The sequence below is a fragment of the Pristis pectinata genome, chromosome 15 (genome assembly GCF_009764475.1).
Source record: "Pristis pectinata isolate sPriPec2 chromosome 15, sPriPec2.1.pri, whole genome shotgun sequence".
Taxonomy (NCBI): domain Eukaryota; kingdom Metazoa; phylum Chordata; class Chondrichthyes; order Rhinopristiformes; family Pristidae; genus Pristis; species Pristis pectinata.
Window position 1 is genome coordinate 8,076,223 of NC_067419.1, and position 26,157 is coordinate 8,102,379.

At 46.2% G+C, this 26,157-nt stretch overlaps 1 protein-coding gene across 1 annotated transcript in view; it reads right to left on the reverse strand.

The window, feature by feature from the left end:
* LOC127578169 (A disintegrin and metalloproteinase with thrombospondin motifs 20-like) overlaps positions 1–26,157 on the reverse strand; it is a 487,994-nt gene that overhangs the window by 213,353 nt on the left and 248,484 nt on the right. Inside the window, exons 17-20 of the mRNA XM_052029795.1 lie at positions 15,370–15,515; positions 9,548–9,729; positions 9,322–9,458; positions 4,396–4,513 (exon numbers count right to left, since the gene is read on the reverse strand). Coding sequence (XP_051885755.1) covers positions 4,396–4,513; positions 9,322–9,458; positions 9,548–9,729; positions 15,370–15,515 — 583 coding nt within the window. The remainder of the gene's footprint in view (positions 1–4,395; positions 4,514–9,321; positions 9,459–9,547; positions 9,730–15,369; positions 15,516–26,157) is intronic.

Genomic DNA, 26,157 nt, shown 5'->3' on the forward strand with positions numbered 1-26,157 from the left:
AGTTGCACTACTCTACCACTTGTTCTGAAGGTTATTTAAATACAAGTTATTGTCTGAACATAGTGCATTTAACTTCTGAGAAAAGCAAGACATGACTGCAGAAAATGCCGCAGGTTTGTGACCCCTGTATAGGTGCCTCCAAACAGCTCAGTGTTACGCCTGCTCAGATGCCAAGGAAAAAATTCTCTGCCCCTCCGACATGAAAGCAACTTTGTAAAGTCTACTTAAAAATAATAACCCCCAAGTATGATGAAATAGTTTTCAGAACAGTTGTCACTGTTATTAACTCCATCGCACACATCAGTGAAGTAAAATGGAACCACTGCTGCCCCATCCATGTGCTCTTGTAATTAGGAAACCTCTCGAGCAAAACTAAACCATAAATACGACGTCAGCTGATGAAGAGTCAGACGGAATTCAAGTCAGCTTGGTGATTTCAGAGAAACAAAGGACTGCAGGTGCAGTAATCTGCTTGAAAAAAACAAGATGCTGGAGGAACTCAGCAGGCCAGGCAGCATCCGCGGAGAAAAGCAGGCAGTCAACGTTTCGGGTCAGGACCCTTCTTCAGGACTGGAGATAGGAAAAGGGGAAGCCCAATATATAGGAGGGAAAAGCAGAGCAGTGATAGGTGTGCTCTTCTGTAATAGTTATTATATCCATGCCCTGGGGTCATCCGTGTTACCTGTTCAGCTTTACCTGTCAGGCTGCTTGCATTAAAATAAATGCAGTCCAGCTATCAGACCTTCCTCACTCCCTGACCTGCTCCTACCTCTCCTGCCAACTTCAAGGACTCAGCAGTCAACCTGAATGAGTATACCACTGCTGTCACAGACTTTATTGGCAAGTGGGCAGAGGACTGCGTACCAAGGCGGTCAATCCGAGTGTCCCCAAACCAGACACCGTGGATGAAACGAGAGATCCGCTCCCTACTGAAGTCCACGTCTGGGGCGTTCAAATCGGGTGACCCCGACCTATACAGGAAATCGAGGTACGACCTTTGAGATGACTGTCGGGAGGCTAAACCAGACCAAAGTCCCAGACCAGCCGTCAGTTGTGGCAGAGCTTTCATGCTATAACGGGCTACAAAAGGAAGTCGGGCAGAATCATCGACAACAGCGCTTCCCTTCCCCATGAACTCAACACATCCATCTACATTCTGAACAGAAGAGGATTGGAATGTCACCACCCACCCTAACAGCCTCCGATGCACCTGAACCCACAGTCACCGTTGCAGACATAAGATCAACCTTCCTGAGAGTGAACCCGCAGAAAGCATCTGGCCCGGATGGTGTCCCTGCCCATGTCCTTAGATCCTGTGCAGATCAGCTGAGGGGGGTACTTGCAGTTATTTTTAACCTCTCCCTGCTTCAATCTCAGGTTCCCACCTGCTTTAAGAAGACCATTATCATCCCAGTACCTAAGAAAAACAAGGTAACGTGCCTTAATGACTACCGACCAGTGGCTCTGACATCCACCATCATGAAGTGCTTCGAGAGGCTGGTCATGGCACACATTAACTCCAGCCTACCAGACAACATCGATCAACTGCAATTCGCCTATCACTGAAACAGGTCTACAGCGGATGCCATCTCCCTGGCCCTGCACTCAGCTCTGGAGCATCTACACAGTAAAGACACCTACATTAGACTATTGTTTATTCACTACAGCTTCACTTTCAATACTGTAATTCCAAGCAAACTCGTCACCTGACTCCGAGACCTAGGACTCAACACCTCCCTTTGCAACTGGACCTTTGACCTCCTGATCAGTGAGGATAGGCAGCAACACCTCTGCCACGGTTATCCTCAGCACTGTGCTCTTCAAGGCTGCGTCCTCAGCCTCCTACTCTACTCCCCATACACTCATGACTGCATGGCCAGATTCTGTTCTAACTCCACCAACAAGTTTGCAGATGACACCACCATAGTGGGCCACGTCTCAAACAACGATGAGTCGGAGTATAGGAAAGAGATAGCCTAGTGGCATGGTGTAATGACAACCACCTTTCTCTCAACGTCAGCGAAATGAAGGAACTGGTCATTGACTTCAGGAAGGCGGGTGGAGCATGCGCCCTGTCTGTATCAATGGTGCTGAGGTGAAAATGGTTGAGAGCTTCAAGTTCCTAGGTGTAAATATCACCAACAATTTGTCCTGGTCCAGTCACGTAGATGTAATAGCCAAGCACACCAGCGCCTCTACTTCCTCAGAAGGCTGAGAAAATTCAGCATGTCTCCTCACCAATGTTTACAGACGCACCATAGAAAGCACGCTATCCGGATGCATCAAAGTTTGGCATGGCACGCTGTGCTACCAAGGACCACAAGAATATAGAGAGAGCTGTGAACACAGTCCAGTCTATCATGAAAAAAAGCTTCCCCTCCATGGACTCTGCCTACGCTTCCCACTGCCTCAGGAAAGCAGCCAACATCATCAAAGACCCCACCCACCCCGGACATTCTCTCTTCTCCCCTCTCCCATTGGGCAGAAGATACAAAAGCTTGAGAACACGTACCACCAGGTTCAAGGACAGCTTCTATCCCAGTTATATGACTCTTATACTATAAAAATGAACTCTTGACCTCACAAACTACCTCATTATGGCCTTGCACCTTATTGTCTACAGTTATTCTCCATAAATGTAACATTATATTCTGTATTCTGTTATTGCTTTTCTTTTAGTACTACCTCAATGTACTTACGTATGGATCTATGTATTTGCCTCAGCTTTCTCACCTGCCACACTACTGGTCCCCACCCCACTGCCACACTAGTTTAAATCCTTCTGAGGAGCTCTGGCAAATCTCCTTGCGAGGATATTGGTTCCCCTTCAGTTCAAGTGCAATTCATTCCTCTTGTAGAGGTCACCTCTGCCCCAGAAGAGATCCCAATGGTACAAGAACCTGAATCCCTCCTTCCTGCAGCAGCTCCTCAGCCATACATTCACCTGCCCTGTCCTCCTCTTCCGACCCACACTGGTGTGTGTTTCCAGTATTCCCAACTCTTTGTGCAGATTGGCTCCCTTTACGATATGGATACCTGGGAACTATGCAGAAAGGGTGAGGGTTATAGCTTGGGCCTTGATAAAATTAATACTCAGACATGATTGGATAAATACAAACACACAGATATGGGCACACACAGTTTTAACGTTCTGCAGGGAGAGATTATGTTGAAGTCCTAATAAAATCAGATGACTGGATTTGCATTAAGATTAATCGCTTGTTTCCAAAATAAGTCACCAAGGAAAATCTTCCGGCTCTACCGAAAGGAATTAACCAGAAGCACATTAGAGTGAGCCCAACAGCTGTGCACAGAGGGAATCCAACTCCTGGGGTGCAGTTTGAAGAGTTTAAACAGCAAAAGGTCTATGGCTTGAACTCTGATCAGTAAGTACAGTCCTACAATCACAGTCTGACTTTTCACATGATTTTCCCACAATGTTGCTTTATATAATTATGGCACAGTTCCACATTTATCAATTTATTCTTCATATTTGAAAAGGGAGATCTGAGAACCAGGTCATTTTTTCTTTATATTGATGTTTTAAAAACACAAACTTTTTTAAAATAAGAATAGACTGGCCCTAGTGGAAGGTTGTTTCTTGGACTGGAGGCCCGTGACTTGTGGTGTTCCCCAGGGGTCGGTGCTGGGCCCATTGCTGTTTGTCATCTATATCAATGATTTGGATGAGAACGTACAAGGAATGGTTGGTAAGTTTGCATATGACACTAAAATAGGTGGTGTTGTAGACAGCGAAGATGGTTATCTAAAATCACAGGGGAATCTTGATCAGCTGGGTAAGTGGGCCGAGGAATGGCAAATGGAGGTTAATTGGGATAAGTGTGAGTTGTTGCATTTTGGGAAGTCAAATCAAGGTTGGACTTTCGCAGTTGGACTTTCACAATGGCATGGCCTGGAGAGTGTTGTAGAATAGAGGGGCCTTGGAGTTCAGGCTAGGACTTCTTTCCTTGGAGTGTAGGAGACTCAGAGGTGATCATGAGAAAATCATGAGGGGCATAGGGTCAATGCACACAGTCTTTTTCCCAGAGTTGCGGAATCAAGAACTAGACGGCATACATTTAAGGTGAGAGGAAAGATTTAATAGGAAACTTGAGCGGCAAACTTTTCTTTACACAGAGGAATAAGCTGCCAGAGGAAGTGGTTGAGGCGGGTACAATAACAACTTTTAAAAGACACTTGGACAGGTATGTAGATAGGAAAGGTTTAAGAGGGATATGGGTCAAACACGGACAAATGGGACTACCTCGGATAGGTATCTTGGTCGGCACGGACCAGTTGGACCAAAGGGCCTGTTTCCCTGCTGTGTGACTCTATAGCTGTGAGTTAGTTAATTTTTTCTCCTTGCTGTTGATCCGCACAGAGGACAGAACTTACCATATTGTGCATTGTTAAAAGTACCAGCCAGAGTCCGACACGAGGAATTATCTCCTCCACATACCCCACATTTGTCCCGCCTCGCTTTGGAATTCAACACATGGTCACATCCTGCCTGCTGTAAAACAAATACTGGAGATTAGGGGTTAGGTCATGGTTAATGCATAAGTAACACACACAATTACCTGCCAAATACATTATCACTGACGGGGAACTGGGTAAACTTATCAAAGATTATCCAACCAATTGTATTTGATAGTAATCACCAACTGCAGACAAATGGTGATGGCTGCAGACAGCTTGCAGGCCACATGTTTGGCATTTGATGAGTCCTGGACCATACAACCTGTAAACAATGAAATATCATAAACTAATGTGAGATTTGGTTGCGGGAGGGACAGGATTGGCAGCTCAGTGTTCCAGGGTTCTGTTGTTTTGGACATGATAGAGAGGGAGGTATTAAAGGGGGAATGGTGGCATTATTCATCAGGGAAAATGTCACGACAGTGCTCAGAGAAGACATACTGGAGGGCTTGTCTACTGAGGCAATATGGGTGGAACTGAGGAATAAAAAACGGACGACCACATTAATGGGACTATATTATAGACCTCCCTATAGTCAGCTATATTTAGAGGAGCAAATTTGTAGAGAGATACCATAGAACCATAGAACCATACAGCACAAAACAGGACCTTCGGCCCACCATGTTGCGCCGTCCATCAAACCACCCTCACACTATCTAACCCTTTCCTCCCGCATATCCCTCTATCTCACATTCCTCCATATGCCTATCCAACAAACTCTTGAACCTGTCCAATGTATCTGCCTCTACTACCACCCCAGGCAGTGCATTCCATGCACCAACCACTCTCTGGGTGAAAAACCTGCCCCTGACATCTCCCCTGAACCTCCCACCCATAACCTTAAAGCCATGACCTCTCGTCTTGAGCATTGGTGCCCTGGGAAGGAGGCACTGGCTGTTGACTCTATCTATTCCTCTCAATATTTTATATATCTCTATCATGTCTCCTCTCAGCTTCCTCCTTTCCAGTGAATAAAGCCCTAGCACCTTAAGTCTCTCCTCATATTCCATACACCCTAATCCAGGCAGCATCCTGGTAAATCTCCTCTGCACCCTCTCCAACGCCTCCACATCCTTCCTATAATGCGACGACCAGAACTGAACGTAGTACTCTAAGTTTTGTAAAGCTGCATCATCACTTCGCGGCTCTTAAACTCAATCCCACGACTTATGAAAGCTAACATCCCACAGGCCTTCTTAACTGCTCTATCCACCTGTGAGGCAACTTTCAGTGAACTGTGAATATGAACCCCCAGATCCCTCTGCTCCTCTACACTGCCAAGTACCTTGCCATTTACCTGTATTCTGCCCTGGAGTTTGTCCTTCCAAAGTGTACCACCTCACACTTCTCCGGATTGAACTCCATCTGCCACTTGTCAGCCCAGCTCTGCATCCTATCAATATCCCTCCGTAAGCTCCGACAGCCCTCCACCCTATCCACAACACCGCCGATCTTAGTGTCATCCGCAAACTTACTAACCCAGCCTTCCACCCCTCATCTAAGTCATCTATAAGTATCACAAAAAGTAGAGGTCCCAGAACCGATCCCTGCGGGACACCACTAGTCACTGCCCTCCAATCTGAGGGCACTCCCTCCACTACAACCCTCTGCTTTCTACAGGCAAGCCAATTCCTAATCCACACAGCCAAGCTTCCCTGGATCCCTTGGCCTCTGACCTTCTGAAGAAGCTTACCATGAGGAACCTTATCAAACGCCTTACTAAAATCCATATAGACCACATCCACCGCACTACCCTCATCAATCTTCCTCGTCACCTCCTCAAAGATAGCAGACAGTTGTAGGAAATATGAAGTTGTTATTTTAACTTTCCATAAATTGACTGGGACTCCCATACTGTAAAAAGACTGGATGGGATAGAGTTTGTCAAATGTGTTCAGTAAAGTTTCCTCAATCAATATGTAGAGGTTCCAACAAGAAAGAGCATGATACTGGATCTCCTCTTGGGGAATGAGACAGGGCAGGTGACAGAAGTGAGTGTAGGGGAACACTTTGGATCTAGAGATCATAATTCCATTAGTTTCAGGATAATTATGGAGAAGGATAGGACTGGCCCTAGGGTTAAGATTCTAAATTGGAGGAAGGCCCATTTTGAGGGCATCAGAAGGGATCTGGCAGGTATGGATTGGGATAGGTTGTTTTCTGGCAAAGAGATGCTCGGTAAGTGGGAGGCCTTCAGAAGTGAAATATTGAGAGTACAGAATCGAGATGTTCCTATTGGAATAGAAGGCAAGGCTAACAGGTTGAGGGAACCTTGGATATTGAGGGATATTGAGGCCCTGGTAAATAAAAGGATGTGCATATCAGGTATAGGCAGTAAGATCAAATGAGGTGCTTGAGGAGTATAAGAAATGCAAGAGAACACTTAGGAGAGAAATCAGGAGGGCTCAAAGAGGACACAAGGTTTCTCTAGCAGACAGGTTGAAACAGAATCCCAAGAGTTTCTATAGCTATATTAAGAGCAAAAGGAGAGTAAGGAACAAAATTGGTCCTCTTGAAGATCAGCGTGGTCATCTATGCGTGGAGCTGAAAGAGACGGGGGAGATCTTAAATGAATTTTTTCCCTCTGTATTTACTTGAGAGACAGACACAGAGACTATAGAACTGAGAAAAAAGAGTAATGAGGTCATGGACCAAATCCGGATTATGGAAGAGGAGTTGCTTGCTGCCTTGAGGCAAATTAGGGTGGATAAATCCTGAGGGCCTGACGAGGTGTCCCCTCAGACATTGTGGGAGGCTGGTGCAGAAATTGCAGGGGCCCTGGCAGAGATACTTGGAATGTCCTTAGCCATGGGTGAGGTGATGGAGGACTGGAGAATACCTATGTTGTTTAAGAAAAACTCTAAGAATAAGCTGGGAAATTATAGGTCAGTGAGCCTGACGTCAGTCATGAGTAAATTATTGGAAGGTATTCTGAGGGACAGGATACATAAGTGTTTGGATGGACAGGGCCTGATTAGGGATAGTCGACATGGCTTTGTGTCTGGTAGGTCATATCTAACCAATTTTATAGGGTCTTTCGAGGAGTTACCTGAAAGGTTGATCAAGGGAAGGTGGTAGACATTGTCTACATGGACTTTAACAAGGCCTTTGACAAAATCCTGCAGGGAGGCTGGTCCAGAAGGTTAAGTCACTTGGCATTCGGAATGAAGTAGTCAATTGGATTCAACATTGGCTTAATGGGAGATGCCAGAGAGTGGTCGTAGATGGTTGTCTCTCTGACTGGAGGCCTGTGACTGGTGGTGTGCCACAGGGATCGATGCTGAGTCTGTTGTTGTTTATCATCTATATTAATGATTTAGATGATAATGTGGTAAACTGGATCAGCAAATTTGCAGATGACACCAAGATTGGGGGCGTAGTGGACAGTGAGGAAGGCTATCAAAGCTTGCTAAATGATCTGGACCAGCTGGGAAAATGGGCTGAAAAATGGCAGATGAAATTTAATGCAGACAAGTATGAGGTTGGTTAAGTGATGCACTTTGGGAGGACAAACCAGGGTAAGACTTACACAGTGAATGCTCTGAGGTGTGTGGTAGAACAAAGGGACCTGGGAATACAGATGCATATTTCCTTGAAAGTGGTATCGCAGGTAGATAGGGTCATAAGGAGAGCTTTTGGCACATTGGGCTTCATAAATCAGGGCACTGAGTACAGGAATTGGGATGTTATGTTGAAGTTGTACAAGATGTTGGTGAGGCTGAATTTAGAGTATTGTGTGCAGTTCTGGTCACCTACCTACAGGACAGGTATCAATAAGATTGGAAGAGTGCAGAGAAAATTTACGCAGATGTTGCTGGGACTTGAGGACCTGAGTTACAGGTAAAGGTCAAATAGGTTAGGACGCTATTCCCTGAAGCGCAGGAGAATGAAGGGAGATCTTATAGAAATATACAACATTATGAGGGGTATAGATAGGCTTTTTCCCCTAAGGTTGGGTGAGACTAGAACTCGAGGTCATCGGTTTAAAGTGAAAGGTGAAATATTTAAGGGGAATCCCAGTGGAAATTTCTTCACTCAGAGGGTGGTGCAAGTGTGGAACGAGCTGCCAGTGGAAGTGGTGGATGCGGGTTCAATTGTAACATTTAAGAGAGGTTAGGATAGGTGTGTGGATGGGAGGGGTTTGGAGGGATATCATCCGGGTGCGGGTAGATGGGACTTGGCAGAAAACTATGACAGCATGGACTAGATGGGCCAAAGGGCCTGTCTCTGTGCTGTATTGCTCTATGACTCTCTGACTCTAATGTCAGAGAAAAGCTTTGAAAATCCGTCTCCTGTGCCGAAAGCCATGGTTCTCACCCTCAGAGTATCACACCTCATCCGCAGCTTCCTCTCCCCTGGGGTTTGGGGAACTCTGGCCCAGCTCCCACACAACTACGGTCTCCGAGGGCTGGCTCCACATCCAAGAATGCCGTGGTTAGGCTGAGGTCGCCTCGCCACGCTACATCCATGACGCAGGGCACGCTGCGGGAATGCGGGTGGGTGTCAGGGAAGCCTCCGAGCCATTGGGTGGGGAGCAAACCGCACGCCCAGCTCAGGGGGACGTCTGCTGGGTGGTCCAACAGCCAAGGCAGAAGTACCCTGGGAGCTGGCGCAAGGCCGGGACCACCCATGAACTATTCCCTCACAACATGCCCTCCCCATCAGCACCCAGCACCAAGCCGCTGAGACAAATGGCCAGATGCATCAGATGCATTTCGTGCCTCGGGCGACGGTAACCTGCGTGGCGGTTCCTTTCAAGTTGTTCCGAGGTGCTACAGAGAGCGAACACGCAGATCCGAAAAGGCCCCAGAGTTCCCGATAATATGCCGTTTCATAACTTACTCTGCACAAGCCTTGTACACAGATATCATTCGTGTCGGGGCCACATGCAGTACCGTCAGTGACGCGATCTTTGAGCTGATAATACGCTGTAGTCCCAGCCACACGGCAGAAGAGCTTGCAACGATCCTTCATCAGAACTGCCACAGAGAAGACAGGCACATACAGCTGACTCCGGGTAACAGAGACTTCCGTCAAACCGCAACCACAGAACGCTTGGAATACTCACTGCCGCTGTACTTCGGAAGCCAGCGCACGTTTGCCGGCAAGCCATTGATGTTAAAGTGCTTCCCATCGAACTCTGAGCACTGCACTTCCCTGAAATCCTTTCTTCCCTTTGGACACGGCTCAGTGTTACAGGATCGGAATTTCATTCTGCGGCCCACGCAATACTTCCCACCGTTCCTGGGCCTAATCGGAACATTAAACAATTTAAGGCCCATGCTACAGGATGAAAGCAACTACTTAAATTGAACGCAAAACAAAATCTGAAGTGATATCTTCACACGTACAATGCAGGATGGCAAAAGTGGCATCACCAAGAAGTGATCCCCTTCACCCCCAAACTGCACAGGATTATTAGTTTATTCCCAGCTGAAACCAAGGTTTTGTTTTGGTTAATTTATCAATTTTCAGGATATTACAGGCAAGGCCAGCATTTATTGCCCATTTGTCATTGCCCTTGAGAAGGCAGTGGTGAGGTGCCTTCCTGAACCACTGCCAATCCTTCTGCTGGAGGTGCTGTTCAGGAGGAGGTTCCAGGAATTGGAAACGGCGACAAGGAAGGAGCAGCAGAATCTTTCCGAGGCAGGATGCCGTGCAGCCCGGAGAGAAACGTCAGGCGTTGGTGCTCCCAGGTCATGGGGGCCAAGAGTTTGGGTGGGACTGCCGCAGCGGCTTGGATCAATTACGGCAGTGCACTTTGGAGATGGCGCACACTGCCATCACCGTAGAGGAGGAACTGGATACTCTTGGTGCTGGACGGGGTGTCGATCGGGTGGTGAGAGGCTTTGTTGCGGTTCCTGAGTGTTCTTGACACTACATTCACCCAGACGAGTGGAGAGTATTCCATCCTACACCTAATTTGTGCATTGTAGATGGTGCAATGGCTTTGGGGTGTTGGGAGGTGAGTTTCTCACTGCAGGATATCCAACCTCCAATCCATGCCAGCAGACACAGAATTTGTGGGGCCGGTCCAGTTTATGTCTGATCAGTGTTGATGCCCCGGATGTCGATGCAAATGCCATTGTATGTCAAGGATAGGCGGCTGGAGATGGACATTGCCCTGGCACTTTAGTGGTGTGAATCTTATCAAACTTTAATGTTGTCTGGGTCTTGCCGCATGCAGGTGTGGAAGGCTTCACTTTCTGTGGGGTTGCAGATGGAATGAATGAATGGAAATGTTATGAATTGAAGACCTTGTGTTTTGCCACAGAAAATGAGAGTAATACAAAGGGGGAAGAGCATTGCCCAGTTTGGGGAGAAAGCAGGAAAGTGGAAGGAACTGGAGACTCTTTCATGGAGCGACTGCAGACACCATGGACAGTCTGTGGTCTTCTCGTGATTTTATGTGATGATCTGCAAGAGGCAAGGTCAGGCCAAGAGCTCACAGTTTGATATGATGTCATTTAAACAGTCCGCAGGGATCTGTTCTGGGACCCCTGCCCTTTGTAATTTTAATAAGTGACTTGGACGAAGAAGTGGAAGGGTAAATTTGCAGATGGCACGAAGGTTGGTGGTGCAGTAGATAGTGCAGAAGGTTGTTGTAGGTTGCAATGGGATAGAGACAGGATGCAGAGTTGACTGGAGAAGTGGCGGATGGAGTTCAATCTGGAGAAGTGTGAAGTGATATACTTTGGAAGATCGAACTTGAAGGCGGAGTACATGGTTAATGGCAGGACTCTTAGAGGTGTGGAGGAACAGAGGGATCTTGGGGGCCACCACACACAAAATGCTGGAGGAACTCAGCAGGTCAGGCAGCATCTATGGAGAGAAATAAATATAGTCGATGTTTCAGATCGAGTCCCTTCCTTGGGGTCTCGACTGGAAATGTCGACTTTATTTATTTCTCTCCATAGATGCTGCCTGACCTGTTGAGTTCCTCCAGCATTTTGTGTGTGTTGCTCCAGATTCCAACATCTGCAGAATCTCGTGTGTCTCGATCTTGGGGTCCAAGTACGTAGATCCCTCAAAGTTGCCATGCAAGTTGATAGGGTGGTTAAGAAGGTGTATGGTGTGTTGGCCTTCATTAGCCAGGAGATTGAATTCAAGAGCCGAGAGGTGATGTTGCAGCTCTACAAGACTCTGTTTAGATCACACTTAGAATATTGTGTTTAGTTCTGGTCGCCACATTATAGGAAGGACGTGGAAGCTTTGGAGATTTACCAGGACGCTGCCTGGATCAGAGAACATGTCTTATGAGGATAGGTTGAGTGAGCTAGGGCTTTTCTCTGGAGCAACACAGGATGAGAGGTGACTTGATAGAGATGTATAAGATCATGAGAGGCATAGACAGAGTGGACAGCCAGCATCTTTTCCCCAAGGCAGTAATGGCCAATACTATAGGTCACCCGCTTAGGGTGCATGGAGGAAAATTCAGGGGGAAAGAGGTAGGTTTTTTTACACAGAGAGTGGTGGGTACCTGGAACGCACTGCTGGGGGTGGTGGTAGGGGCCGATACGATAGGGTCATTTAAGAGACTCTCAGATAGGCGCATAGATGAAGGAGAAACAGAGGGTTATGGGAGGTGAAGTAGAGAGGGGAATGGATTGAATGTGGATAAGGTTTACATAGGGCGGCACAACATCATGGGCCAAAGTGCCCCTGCTGCGCTGTATTGCTCTATGTTCTGCCATCCCTGGGACCAGTCTGGTGCCTCTTCCCTGCACTCCCTCGGTGGCAAGGACATCCTTCGGGAAGGACACCAAACTGTGCACCAGCTTCAGTCTTACCAAGGCTGCACACAATTGCTCCTGTATTGCAATCCTCTTTTAATAAAGGCTGACAGACTACTTGCCCCCTTTATTGTTTGTTTGCTTTCAATGATTTCAATGATTTCTGGACAAGCACACTTAGTTCCAACACTACCCAACCTCTCTTTATTTAACAGCTTTTCTGACCTCCCATTTTTCCACACTATATTCTGTCTGCCATATTTTTGCCCACTCAGCTTGTCCTGATCCCACTGAAGCCACTTTACCTTCTCCTCCCCGCTCACAACAGGTATCATCATCAAATATGTAAATCTGACATTTCATTACAGTCTTGAAGTCATACAGTCAAACCAGGGAGGCAACACACCATCCTGGATTCTCATAGAGTCCTACAGCATGGAAACGGGCCCTTCAGCCCAACTTGTCCATGCCAACTGTGTTGCCCAGCGAGCTCGTCCCATCTGCCCGCGTTTGGCCCGTAGCCCTCTAAACCTTTCCCTGTACTTATCCAGATGGCTTTTAAATGTTGCTCTAATGTGCCTGCATCAACCACTCTTCCTGGAAACTCATCCCCTTTGTGTGAAGACGCTACTCCTGATGCCCTTTTTTAAATCTCTCGCCTCTGATCTTAAACCTATGCCCTCTTGTTTTAGCACCCCCTCCCTGGGAAAAAGACTATGTTATTTCACCCTGTCTACGCCACTCATGATCTTGTATACCTCTATCAGGTCACCCCTTAATCTTTTACGTTCCAGGGAATAAAATCCCAGTCGACGCAACCTCTCCTTGTAACTCAGGCCCCCAATTCCAGGCAACATCCTGGTAAATATTTGCTGCACTCTTTCTAGTTTAGTAACATCTTTCCTGTAACAGGGTGACCAAACCTGGACACAATACTCCAAGTGCGGCCTCATCTACAGCTACAGAAGAGCCTGTCTATTCCCCTCCCCCTCGAGTCTTCTGTTGCTTTTGCCCATGGGCTCATGTTGTCCCGCTGATCCACCCACAGTCTCATGACCTTGGTTCTGGCTGCACTCCCCACAGACACATCCATCCTCACCGTTCTCAAAATGGTTTTGTAGTGCAAGATGCACTCTGAGGTTTCACTGATCACCTCCCTTCCCCTGCCTGGTCACCCTTTCACTCCCTGACTGCACTTCCTTAAGCTGCACCGTGCCCCTTCAAAAAGTGTGCTCTCTGTGAAACCCTTAACCCCACAGATGCACAGCTGGTGCTCAAGCTCTGAAGCCCAACACTCAAGCGGGTCAAACCATCAGCACTTCCTACAGATGGTCATCAGGACTGCATGGAGTGCCTTGGAATTCCCACAGGCTGAATACAATTTGTGTAAATGGCTCTGTTAAAGCCATTAATGATATGTTGCTAAATATGCTGATGTCAGAGAGATAGCAAGTAAGTAGAAAAGGTGACACAAAGAGGCCACAGAGAGATATAGACAAGTGGACCGTGTGGATAAAGATCTGGCAAGTGCATGAAAATGTGAAACAACACTTTGGCAGGTGAGGGAATTATCTAAGTGGTGACAGACTGGAGAGCTCTGAGGCGTTGAGAGATCTGGGTGAACCAGTGCATGGTTTGCAGAAGCTACTTATTGCTTTGGGAATTCAATACAGAGGTAGGAAGTTTATCTTTCACTTTATAGGGCATTGTGAGACCACACCTGGAGGACCGTGTACAGTTTTAGAGACGAAAAACTGCAGATGCTGGAATCTAGAAGAAAAATGCGATGATGTTGGAGGAACTCAGCAGGCCCGTGGGGAAAAGCACTGCGGTCAATGTTTTGGGTCAGGACCCTTCTTCAGGACTGGAGATAGGAAAAGGGGAAGCCCATTGCTCTGTATACTTCTGGTGAATGTTTCTCACCAGCATGGAGTCAGATACAGTTTCCTCTGAAAAAGTGCACCCATATCATAGCTGCCCTTTTAAACCTGAAGAAGGGCCCTGACCCGAAACATTGATCGACCACTTTTCTCCATGGATGCTGCCTGGCCTGCTGAGTCCCTCCAGCACCATCATGGTTTCTGTGTCTAGCTTTGATCTCCTTAGTTAAGGAAGGATGTAAATGTTTGGTGGCAGTACACAGGTTTACTGAATCTGCCGGTGTTTGAAGAACCAGAAGGGACTTGATTGAAACATATGTGGCCCCGAGGGTGAGGGTGGAGGTGGAGGGGATACTTCCTCTTGGGGTATAATCTAGAAATAGGGGTCAATGTTTAAACACGTGATCAAGCAGTGAGAGAGAAAGGAGGCAAAGTTCTTTCTCCCAGTAGTCTCTTCCTCAAGGGGTGATGCAAGCAGAATCTTTGAATAGTTTTAAGGTTGAAGTAGAAAGATAGTTGATAAGCAGGGGGTGGAAGGCTGCCAGCAGTATGTGTGGCTGTGGAGTCAAAGTTACAATCAGATCAACGAAATGCAGGGCAGCGTGAAGGGGCCGAGGGAATGATTCCTGCTCCAGATTCCCACCTCCAAGTGTACGTGCATGTGAACAGAAGCAGAAAGTTGACTTAAAACTAGATGAACTATAACCACACCCACCACCTACTCGGCAAATCAGTGCCACCACAGAGAAAACTTGCCATATCAGGGGATTTGGCAGAACAACTAAGAAGTTATTGTATTTTCGATTCTGCAAAAGAAACAACAGAAAGAGAAGTTGCTGCCAGCATGAGTGGGATTGTCCTTGGTTATTCCCACCCCTTGTTTCTGTGTGTGGAGGTTGAACAAGAAGAGGACCGCTGTTTCTCCATGGTAAAACACATCAGCGGTTTTGTTAATCTGCAAAGGTTTACACTTAAAGAACATGCAACTTGCAGCCTTGAGGAGTCAGCAGTAACGACACTGCTGACATAAACGCTTGAGGAAAGTGACAACTGTGGCACCTACAATGGAGGCCAGTGTACTGTGCGGATCTGAAGCCGCAACCTTCTGCAGCCGGCACCGAACCCCAAATGTGAGGAGTCAGCTGGAAGAGCAGCTGGGGCAGAGCAGGTCTCCCACCTTCGCACGGTCTCCCCACCAGGCGTTGACCCGCCAGGCTAAGCAACCCAAACCTGTCAGAACCAGAGAAACACTTCAACATGGTGGTCAGCAGACTTACTCTGGCTTGTTACAGTCTCTCACTGCACTTCTGATCCCTCCGCCGCACAGCCTGGAGCACACTCCATATGGTCCCCACGGTCCCCACTCTCCATTCACGGGCCTTGCCGCCGTCTCTCTGTTCACACAAAGTCCGTGCCAACAGTGCTGCCACCACACAAAACAAAACAATGGGTTTCAGATAAGATATCTTTATCAGTCACATGTACATTGAAACACACAGTGAAATGCATCTTTTGCATCGAGTGTTCTGGGGGGCAGCCCGCAAGTGTCGCCACGCTTCCGGCGCCAACATAGCATGCCCACAACTTCCTAGCCCATATGTCTTTGGAATGTGGGAGGAAACCGGAGCACCCGGAGGAAACACGCAGACATGGGGAGAACGTACAAACTCTTTACAGACAGCGGCTGGAATTGAACCCGGGTCGCTGGCGCTGTAATAGCGTCATGCTAACAGCTACACTACCGTGCCTGCCCCTACATTGTGTACCACGGGTACTGCAGTACTTCGGAATGAAAGTACAAGCGTCTCACTACCAAGAGCGCTGCAGAACATCAGTGCCCGCTAGTGCGGGTTGTCCAGCCTGTCGGCCAACTGTTGCCATGCACAACTGGTGTGGTCACTCATTGTGTGCTGACCTTCCTCCTCACCAGCATGGAAACAGGCCCTTCGGCCCAACTCATCCATGTCTACTGTGTTGCCCAGCGAGCTGGTCCCATCTGCCTGTGTTTGGCCCACAACCCTCGAAAACTCTCCTATCCATGTACTTATCCAGATGGCTTTTAAATGTACCTGCTTCAACCACTATTTCCGGCAGCTCATTCCAAATACGCATCACCGTTTGCATGAAGAAGCTGCCGTGACGTCCCTCTTAAATCTCTCGCCTCTGATCTTAAGCCTATGCCCTCTTGTTTGTAGCGCCCCCCTCCGCCCCCCCCGGGAAAAAAACCATAGAAATAAAGGACTGCAGATGCTGGAATCCAGGTGAAAAACACAACGATGCTGGAGGAACTCAGCAGGCTGGGCAGCATCCGTGGAGAAAAGCAGGCAGTCAGGCTTTTTCCTCCTACATATTGAGCTTCCCCTTTTCCTGTCTTCAGTTCTGAAGAAGGGTCCCGACCCAAAACGTTGACCGCCTGCTTTTCTCCACGGATGCTGCCTGGCCTGCTGGGAAGAAAGGCTGTGTGCTTTCATCCTGTCTTGTGCCCCTCATGATCTTATATACCTCGATCAGGTCGCTCCTTAATCTCCGACATTCCAGTCTCTCACCCACTTGCCAGTCCCTCATCCTACAACAGGTAGTGGGCAATCTCCCAGCGGTGACCTCCAGTGGTCCAGGTGCCATTCAGCACACCTGGATCGCTGACTGATGGAGGGGTCTCTGACTGAGTGAGGTCCCCAGATGGAATGGGGCTTGCAGCTCAGTCTGGGACTGTAGTGGGGCAGAAGGGTGTTGGGGAGTCACATTTACTATTGCAACACTTCACTGCGCTCTACCTGATAATTAATACGTTCACCAGAATCAAACATTCACCTTGGAATCGCTACACACAGCAGCAGCCATGAAGGCAAGAGCGAGTAAAATAAGCCTTTCCCTCCACTTCCCTCCTCTCCTCCACATGTCCGATCTGTTTGCCATGGGATGCAGATTGTCCAAACCAGGAGAATCCAGGGGGAAAAGGAGGTGACATTTTCATTGAGTCATAGAGTCTTACAGAACAGAAACAGGCCCTTCAGCCCAACTTGTCCATGCCGACCAAAGTGCCCGTCTAAGCAAGTCCCATTTGGCCCATGTCCCTCTAAACTTTTCCTATCCATGTACCTGTCCAACTGTCTTTTAAAACTTGTTATTGTACCTGCCTCAACCACTTCCTCCGTCAGCTCATTTCATATACGAACCACCCCCGGATGAAAAAGTTACCTCTCAATTACCTATTAAATCTTTCCCCTCTAGTTCTTGATTCCCCAACCCTGGGTGCATTCACCCTATCTATGTCCCTCATGATTCTATACACCTCCATAAGGTCACCTGTCAGTCTTTCAATTAACATCCTGGCCTCCTTTTTTGAGTCAGACCCTCTCTGATCCACAGACATCACTTTATTGAATCCTTGCTCAACGCAATTTATCTCTGACATTAAGATGACGGATAACGATAATTCCTGCCATTTGTCTTGATGATCTGTCCCAGTTGCGGGTGGGTGAGGTGACAAGGACATTTAAGAAACTCTTAGATAGCCACACAAATGACAAAAAAATGGAGGTCTATGTGGGAGGGAAGGGTTAGATAGATATTAGAGCAGGATAAATTGTTGGCACAACATTGTGTGCCGAAGGGCCCGTACTGTGCTGTAATGTTCTATGTTCTATTAACCACTCCTGGCAGTGTGTTCCAGGCACCCACCACTCTCTGTGTGAAAAACCCACCTCTGACATCTCCCCTAAACTTTCCTCCTCTGCCTTTAAATGGTATTGACCATTGCCACCCTGGGAAAAAGATGCTGGCTGCCCACTCTATCTAAGCCCCTAATAATCTTGTACACTTCTATCAAATCACCACTCATCCTGCGTCGCTCCAAAGAAAGAGGCCCTAGCTCACTCAACCTTTCCTCATAAGCCATGTTCTCTAATCTAGGCAGCATCCTGATAAATCTTGTCTGCACCCTCTCTAAAGCTTCCACATCCTTCCTATAATGAGGCGACCAGAAATGAACTCAATACGTGTTCAATAAGTGTGGTCTAACATGAGTTTTGTAGAGCTGCAACATAACCCCACAGCTCTTGAACTCAATCCCTCAACTAATGAAGACCAATACACCATATGCCTTATTAACCACCCTGTCAACTTGCGTGGCAACTTTGAGGGATCTACAGACAAGGACCCCAAGATCCCTCTGTTCTTCCACACTGCTAAGAATCCTGCCATTAACCTTGTACTCTGCCTTCATGTTCGATCTTCCAAAGTGTATCACTTCACATTTTTCCCAATTGAACTTCATCTGCCAATTCTCTGCCCAGCTCTGCATCCTGTCTCTATCCCATTATAACCTACAACAACCTTCTACACTATCCAAAACACCTCCAACCTTCGTGTCACCTGAAAACTTACTAACCCATCCTTCCACTTCCTCATCCAAGTCATTTTTTAAAATCACACAGATCCCTGCAGAACACCTCCAGGCAGAATACATTCCATCTACTACCACTCTCTGCCTTCTGTTGACAAGTCAATTCCAAATCCACACAGCCAAGTTTCCATGGATCCCATGCTTTATGCCTTGCTAAAGTCCATATGCACCACATCCTTCATCAATTTGTTTTGTCACCTCCTCGAAAAACTCAGCTAGGCTTGAATCATTGAGAAAGGTAGTTACTCTACTAAAGAAGTGACTGTAGTGTAGATAAGACGTGCTCTTTTAGGAGAAAACACATTCACGCATGTTCATCTCCAAGAATGGGAAAACTGCTCCAGATTTCATGGTAGCCAAAGAAAGCCTCGCTCTCTCCTCAGAGGCAATACTGCGGCTGACTATCTTGATCAACCACTTGGAGAACCTGAGGGCTCTAAAGGAATCCAGGTTGTGCCTGGGTAATGAACGATACAGATGTCCACAAGTCGATTTTGTCCATAAGGCGGAAAATACACAAAAATCACTCAATACGGTAACCACACCTCCACAGTGTTGTAATGAATGGCATCCAAAGCACATAAGACCATTAAGAAAGAACAATTACTGAAAGTGGAGAGAGAGAGGGGAAACTAGCTCTCATAGGAACAAACATATGTCCATACAGCAGACCTGAACAGCAGAACCTTGCCCATCACTGACAGTGCTCCTGGACAACAAACAAGTCTGCTGGAGGAACCCAGCAGGTCGAGCAGTATCTGTGGGAGGAAAGGAATTGTCGACATTTTGGGTTGAAACTGCGGCAGGATATCTGGTTAACATCTAAGTTGTGTCTTGGTTGCTCCCGCTGACCCCACAGGTACTTCATTATTACGATGAGGGTGGACGAGGGTGCTCTCACTATTTTTGAGGCTTACTACATCCTAATGAAGCCATTTCGGAGTTGAACGGCAATGACAAATCCAACATTTGGGAAGTTTGGAATTGGTACAATACCAAGATAGCCTTGGGATGATGTAACCCTTACAACAATGAATGGTGAATGAATGGGAAAGTGGCAAAGTTGGCAAATGTGGCTGGGTTTGAAGAAGTATACCAGGATCATTCGGAAGAGATGCTGGAATCGCATGGCAAAGAGTTCACAAATGATTTTCTTGGAACTGGAATTGGGATTGGTTTATTTTTGTCACTTGTACCGAGGTAAAGTGAAAAACTTGTCTTGCATACCGTTCGTACAGATCAGTTCATTACACAGTGGATTGAGGTAGTACAGGGAAAGCAATAACAGAATGCAGAATAAAGTGTTACAGCTACAGGGAAAATGCAGTGCAGGCAGACAATAAGGTGCAAGATCATAATGAGGTAGATTGCGAAGTCAAGAGTTCATCTTATCGCACTAGGGAATCATTCAGTAGTCTTATAACATTGGGATAGAAGCTGTTCTTGAGCCTGGTGGTACACGCTTTCAGGTTTTTGTATATTCTACCCGATGGGAGAGGGGAGAAGAGAGAATGTCCAGGTTAGGTGGGGTCTTTGACTATGCTGGGTGTTTTGCCGAGGCAGCGAGAAGTATAGACCATGGAGGGGAGGCTGGTTTCCAACAGAGACCATGGAATGAACAGCAAGCCATTGACAAAGTACCATCACCATCACTATCAAAGCAGTTCAATGGCAAAAGACTATGGATAGGTTCTGCTGCATGGAGAAAGCCACCTTCCCAAGATGGCAATCTCTATAAGGAACACAGTGTTAGAAGTGGCTGCATGATGGTGGATGCTTTGTTTTGCTCTAAGGAGTATTGTCAGATAAAGAAACAGTACTCCATACATCCACTGACACCTCCTTTAGACCTCATTCAGCAATCACCTAGGAGTAGTCACCTTTGTTCTCAATATCACAAACTCCAGCAAGTTCAGGTTCACCACGACCACCATCATCTTCTGTAGACCAGCCAACTCTGCCTCTCATGTCCCCTGCTGCCACCTCCATGTGCATGGCCACCACTATCACATGGTGAGTACAGTATTTATGTTTCTATTATTTTAATTTAGAATTGAATGGTTAATTTTTATTATTTCAGATATTTTATGAATGCCTTATTATGTGCTTTGAAAAACTTCTCAAGTTATTCTCTACTTCCTCAGGAGGCTAAAGAAATTCGGTGTGTCCCCTTTGACAATCACCAGCTTTTATTGATGCACCATAGAAAGCATCCTATCTGGATACGTCATGGCTTGGTATGGCAACTGCTCTGCCCGGGACCACAAGAAACTACAGAGAGTTGTGAACACAGCCCAGTGCGTCACAGAAATCAGCCTCCCCTCCATGGACTCTTGTCTATACCTCTCACTGCTGAAGCAGCCAGCATAATCAAAGACCCCACCCACCCATGTCATTCTCTCTTTGCTCCTCTCCCATCAGGCCAAAGATACAGGAGCCTGAGGGCACATACCACCAGGCTCAAGGACAGCTTCTATCCCACTGTGATAAGACTACTGAACAGTTCCCTTATATGGTGAGATGGACTCTGACCTCACGATCTACCTTGTTGTGACCTTGCATCTTATTGTCTACTTGCAATGCACTTCCCTGTAGCTGTCACACTTTACTCTGTACTGTTATTGTTTTTACCCTGTACTACCTCAATGCACTCTGCACTAATTCAATGTAACTGCACTGCGTAATGAATTGACCTGTAGAATCGGAATGCAAGACAAGTTTTTCACTGTACCTTGGTACAAGTGACAATAATAAACCAATACCAATTATGGAACACAAACAGAATTTTTACCTCTATATTAATAGGAAGAGCATTTCGAATTTATGAAATTTCCCTTCACAAAATGTTTTTCAGGAAAGAATGGCTGCATTTTCATGCTGACTCCAAATAAGATTATCTTCCCCTGTGGCCTCCACACCTCTCCAAAGGAAGAAGATAAGCAGGCTCCATTGCACTGAATGGTCTGGCAACTATGAACACAGCTTCGCTCGGGCTCCTTGGCAGCAACTACAATAAAATCCAGTCAGGAAGGGTGCTGCAGACACAGTCGGCTGCTTTCAGACGTATATAGTTGGCACATTCTAGACATTGAGAAGCAGGACTGGCAATCCTGTGAAAGATTGAATGGATTAATGTTATCAACAAACCCCATTGAGAAGAATTGGATTTAACTTGAGGTATTAGAATATGATGAGAATAAATTCCTGGGTTTAAAGCTACACATTGTATGCATTAAGGTTCACAATGTGAGGAATTTGTTATTTCTGTATTGCTTAACAATAAAGGAAATTCAGGTGTCAAGCTGAAAAACAGGTTTATGTGGGTTTGTCCATTTAAGGCTGGCATCAGCAGTGCACACAAGAGCTGCACGCATTGTCTCGTACAGGCATGGTTTGAGAGGGAGACAGAGAGACAGAGAAAGAGAGATGGACTGACTAATTGTGTGGGAATTTCAGCAGGGTTGATGAGGCTTGCTGAATGGTGGCTGTTATTGGTGGATGAGACACCAGCATGTCAGATGTTCTGGTCCTTTGTGGAAGATTAGCAACACTCATTGATCAGCTCTCTGTTGACCGAAAAGATGATAAATACCACAGCAGAGTGATCAAAGGTGCAATTTCACTGGAGCAGTCTGCTGATGCGTGGAGCTGATCTGAACAACAGCCACTGTCAATTCCCTTCGCAATCCATTGGAAGAAGGAATCTCTCAGATTGCAAACCTTTCTCCCCCCCACCCCAGTGAGTTAGGACGTTTTTCTTGAGAAGTCTTTGAACTGCAGTTAATAAGGTTTTCTCCTACACAGCTGTTGGAGGCTCAAACTCCAATGAACATTGAGAGCTTTTCCTGTCTGAATTGTTAGGCAATGTTGATCTTATGAGTAGGTTAATTCATCCCATCTTCCCACGAAATCCTTACTCAATAGGAGTACAGATCAGGAGGACAGGACTGCAAAACTGCCATCTGAACTTTCTGGGTAGCAGGAAATGTGTCATCAATTGAAATTAGTCCTTAACCTTTCGGAGATTTTCCATATTTTGCATCACATCACACAGTCCTGCTCTTTAAAAAAATGCAGAAAAACTCAATGTTGATTGGTCCAAGAGATTTTCAATTCTGCTGTACTAGTCTTCTTTGTAATATACAGTGGCATCTGAGAGATGAGAACACGTGGATTAAGCAGCAGGTTAGATATGTTTGACAATTTTTCGTCAGGGAAACAGTGCTCCCAGTCTGGCACAGTGGAGCAGCTGGGAGAGCTGCTGCCTCACAGCGCCAGATACCCAGCTTCGATCTTGACATCTGGCGCTGTCTGTTTGGAGTTTGCACGTTCCCCCTATGACTGCATGGGTTTCCCCTGGGTACTCAAGCTTCTCTTCATACCTCAAAGACCTGTGGCTTGTTAGGTTAACTGCCCACTGTAAATTGCCCCTGGTGTGTCGGTGAGTGGTAGAATCTGGATGGAGCTGATAAGAACGTGGTGAGAATAAAAAAAAGGGATTGATATAAAATTAGTGTTTATGGGCAGTGGATGGTCAACATAGAATTGGTGGGCCAAAGGGCCTGTTTCTGTGACCCTATGACTAAGACAAACTAAACTGTTTCTCTGGCATGCAGGGTCTCTGCAGTAACTGCATAGGACAATTTCTCTGTTGTGGCAAGTGTATGCCCCAGTGTAACCTGGGCGACCTTTCCTCAGAAAGGATCAATCTCACTGCAGACCTGCTTTCCCTGCATCAGATCACCGACAGAATTGAAAATCAAAAAAAGGCTGCAAGTCTGAAATAGAGACAGAATACTGGAAACACTCAGTGGGTCAGGCAGCATTTGTGGAGAGGGTTAGCTCCAGGTACCCTTCTCCAAGTGGAGAGGGAGACAAAGGACTCTTGACCTGAAATGTTAACTCCATTTCTCTTTCCTCAAAGTGACTGGCGTACAAAACATGGGAACAGGTGAATATTCAACTGATTGTGCTAACTGTATGTTGGATTCAACTGTTTTAAGTAGTTTTTTTTTAACATACATAGTGTTTAATACACCTCAAGTGGCTGCACAAGTAATGGCCACTTCCTAGCTTATTGGTTCGTCCATCAGGTGAATACGTTTTCTCATTGGTTGGTTTTGTCACAGGTATCTAATAATTTTCTGATTGGACTATTGTTAGATAAGGAGTTCCTCTTATCTCAGGTATAAAAGATGTTTTTTGTTAATCGCTCTCTTGCTCTCTTCCCCCCCAGCCCTAAACTCATTTTCAGTTCCTTTTGTCTCAGCTCATCTCCTAGTAGTAAAGCTAGTGCCATGTGCTCTGTGAATGTTTCTTTGTTTTAAACTTTTCCAATAAAACTTTGTGAAGCACCAAGTTGTTTTCAACTCATTCTTGGACTCCTAAAAGAGCCCGCGGATTCGAAAATAACTGGATCTGACATGTATCATGTAACAAAGACACACCTCCAGCAACTATTTTTTCTGATGGCATGCTTTCGATGGGTCAAATGGCCCGCTTCCATGGTGTAGCTCTCTCTGACTCAGTGGACAACTGTGACTGACAGTGCAGACACAGTACCTCTCCAAGAAGTCAAGATATGTAAACAAACTGAGAAGTTTCATGATTTGCATTCCTTTCTATATATCTGTGCAGGAATGTGACAATAACCCAGGAGTACAGAAGGACTGTATTTTGTAAGGTACTCAGCGTGGAGGTAACAGATTGTTTTGTGCAGTGATATTTATCAGTGGCAAAACTATTTTTAACAGCAGGTGAGAGTTCAGGTTTTTCTGTAAGCTGCCTTTAACATCTCCAAAACAGGAGTCAGGAATGAAAACACGAATCAATGACATCTGTCAGACTCCAACTCCACAAAAAAACAATTGCATTCAACACAGAACAACATAGAACATTAGAGCACAGTACAGGACCTTCACCCCACAATGTTGTGTCGACATTTTATCCTGCTCCAAGATCTATCTAACCCCTCCCTCCCACAGAGCCCTCCATTTCTCTATCATTCATGTGTCTATCTGAGAGTCTCTTAAATTTCCCTAATGTATCTGCCCCCACCACCTCTGCTGACAGTGCGTTCCACACACCCACCACTCTCTGTGTAAAAAACTTAACCCTGACATCCCCCTTATATCTTCCTCCAATCACCTTAAAATTATGTCACCTCGTGTTAGCCATTTTCACCCTGGGAAAAAGCCTGACTGTCCACTCGATCTATGCCTCTTATCATCTTGTACACCTCTATCAAGTCTCCTCTCATCCTCCTTCTCTCCAAAGAGAAAAGCCGCAGCCCACTCAACCTATCCTCATAAGAAATGCTCTCCAATCCAGGCAGAATCCTGGTAAATCTCCTCTGCACCATCTCTAAAGCTTCCACATCATTCAGAGGTCATGGAGCATCCTGCTAAGGACATGTAAGAATTTTGATTTGGGATTAAAAACATTTGGAACATAGAACATAGAACAATTACAGTACAATTCAGGCCCTTCGGCCCACAAAGCTGTGCCGAACGTCCCTACCCTAGAAATTACTAGGCTTACCCATAGCCCTCTATTTTACTCAGCTCCATCTACCTATCTAACAGTCTCTTGAAAGACCCTATCGTATCCGCCTCCACCACCGTTTCCGGCAGCCCATTCCACGCACTCACCATTCTCTGAGTAAAAAACTTACCCCTGACATCTCATCTGTGACAAAAATCAAATGTAAGCAAAGGAGACCATACTGATTATACATGAGAAGCTTGGAAAATTTACCGCTTGGAGAAACCAAGATTTCAGCTGTAAAATCCTTCTAAAAATTAAAGTGGGCATAACACGAAATTAAAAGCAACCTTTGAGATTTAAGCTTGCAGAAGCCCTTTGCTGCTCCTGTGTAACATCTTTAGGATGTTTTACTTACTGAAGGTGCTAGGTTATTGTGTGACTTCCAAAGCGTTGTATGCTGGTGTGGAAGGACATTATACCCTGCAGCTCTCACACTGGTTCTCCACATCAACAGGAGAGGCACCAATGGCAGAGTCAAGTGTTACGTAAGAAATACAGAGAAGCTACCCCATTCTGGTGGCTTATACAGTTGTTACCAGCTGGATACAGGTCACCTCTGCCTGATACACAGCCTGGCAGGAAGGAGGACATACAAGTACACAATAAAGTGCAATTTCAAATCAACAAGTCATTTGGAGGCTTTTTTTTGTAATTTATAGATTTTTAAGTCTTTGCACTGTACTGCTGCCACAAAACAACACATTTCCCGTCATATTGAGCTTTATTCGGGGCACTGAGTACAGGAGTTGGGATGTTATGTTGCAGTTGTACAAGACGTTGGTGAGGCCACACTTGGAGTATTGTGTACAGTTTTGTTCACCCTGTTATTGGAAAGACGTCATTAAACTGGAAAGAGTACAGAGAAGATTTACTAGGATGCTGCCAGGACTTGAGGGCCTGAGTTATAGGGAGAGGTTGGGCAGGCTCAGACTTCCATTCCCAGGAGATTGAGGGGTGACCTTATAGAGGTGTGTAAAATCATGATAAGGTGAATGCACTCAGTCTTTTTCCCAGGGAAGGGGAACCAAAAACTAGAGAGCATAGACTTAGGGTGAGATCTGAAAGGTTTAAAAGGGACCCAAGGGGCAACTTTTTCATGCAGAGGGTGGTGTGT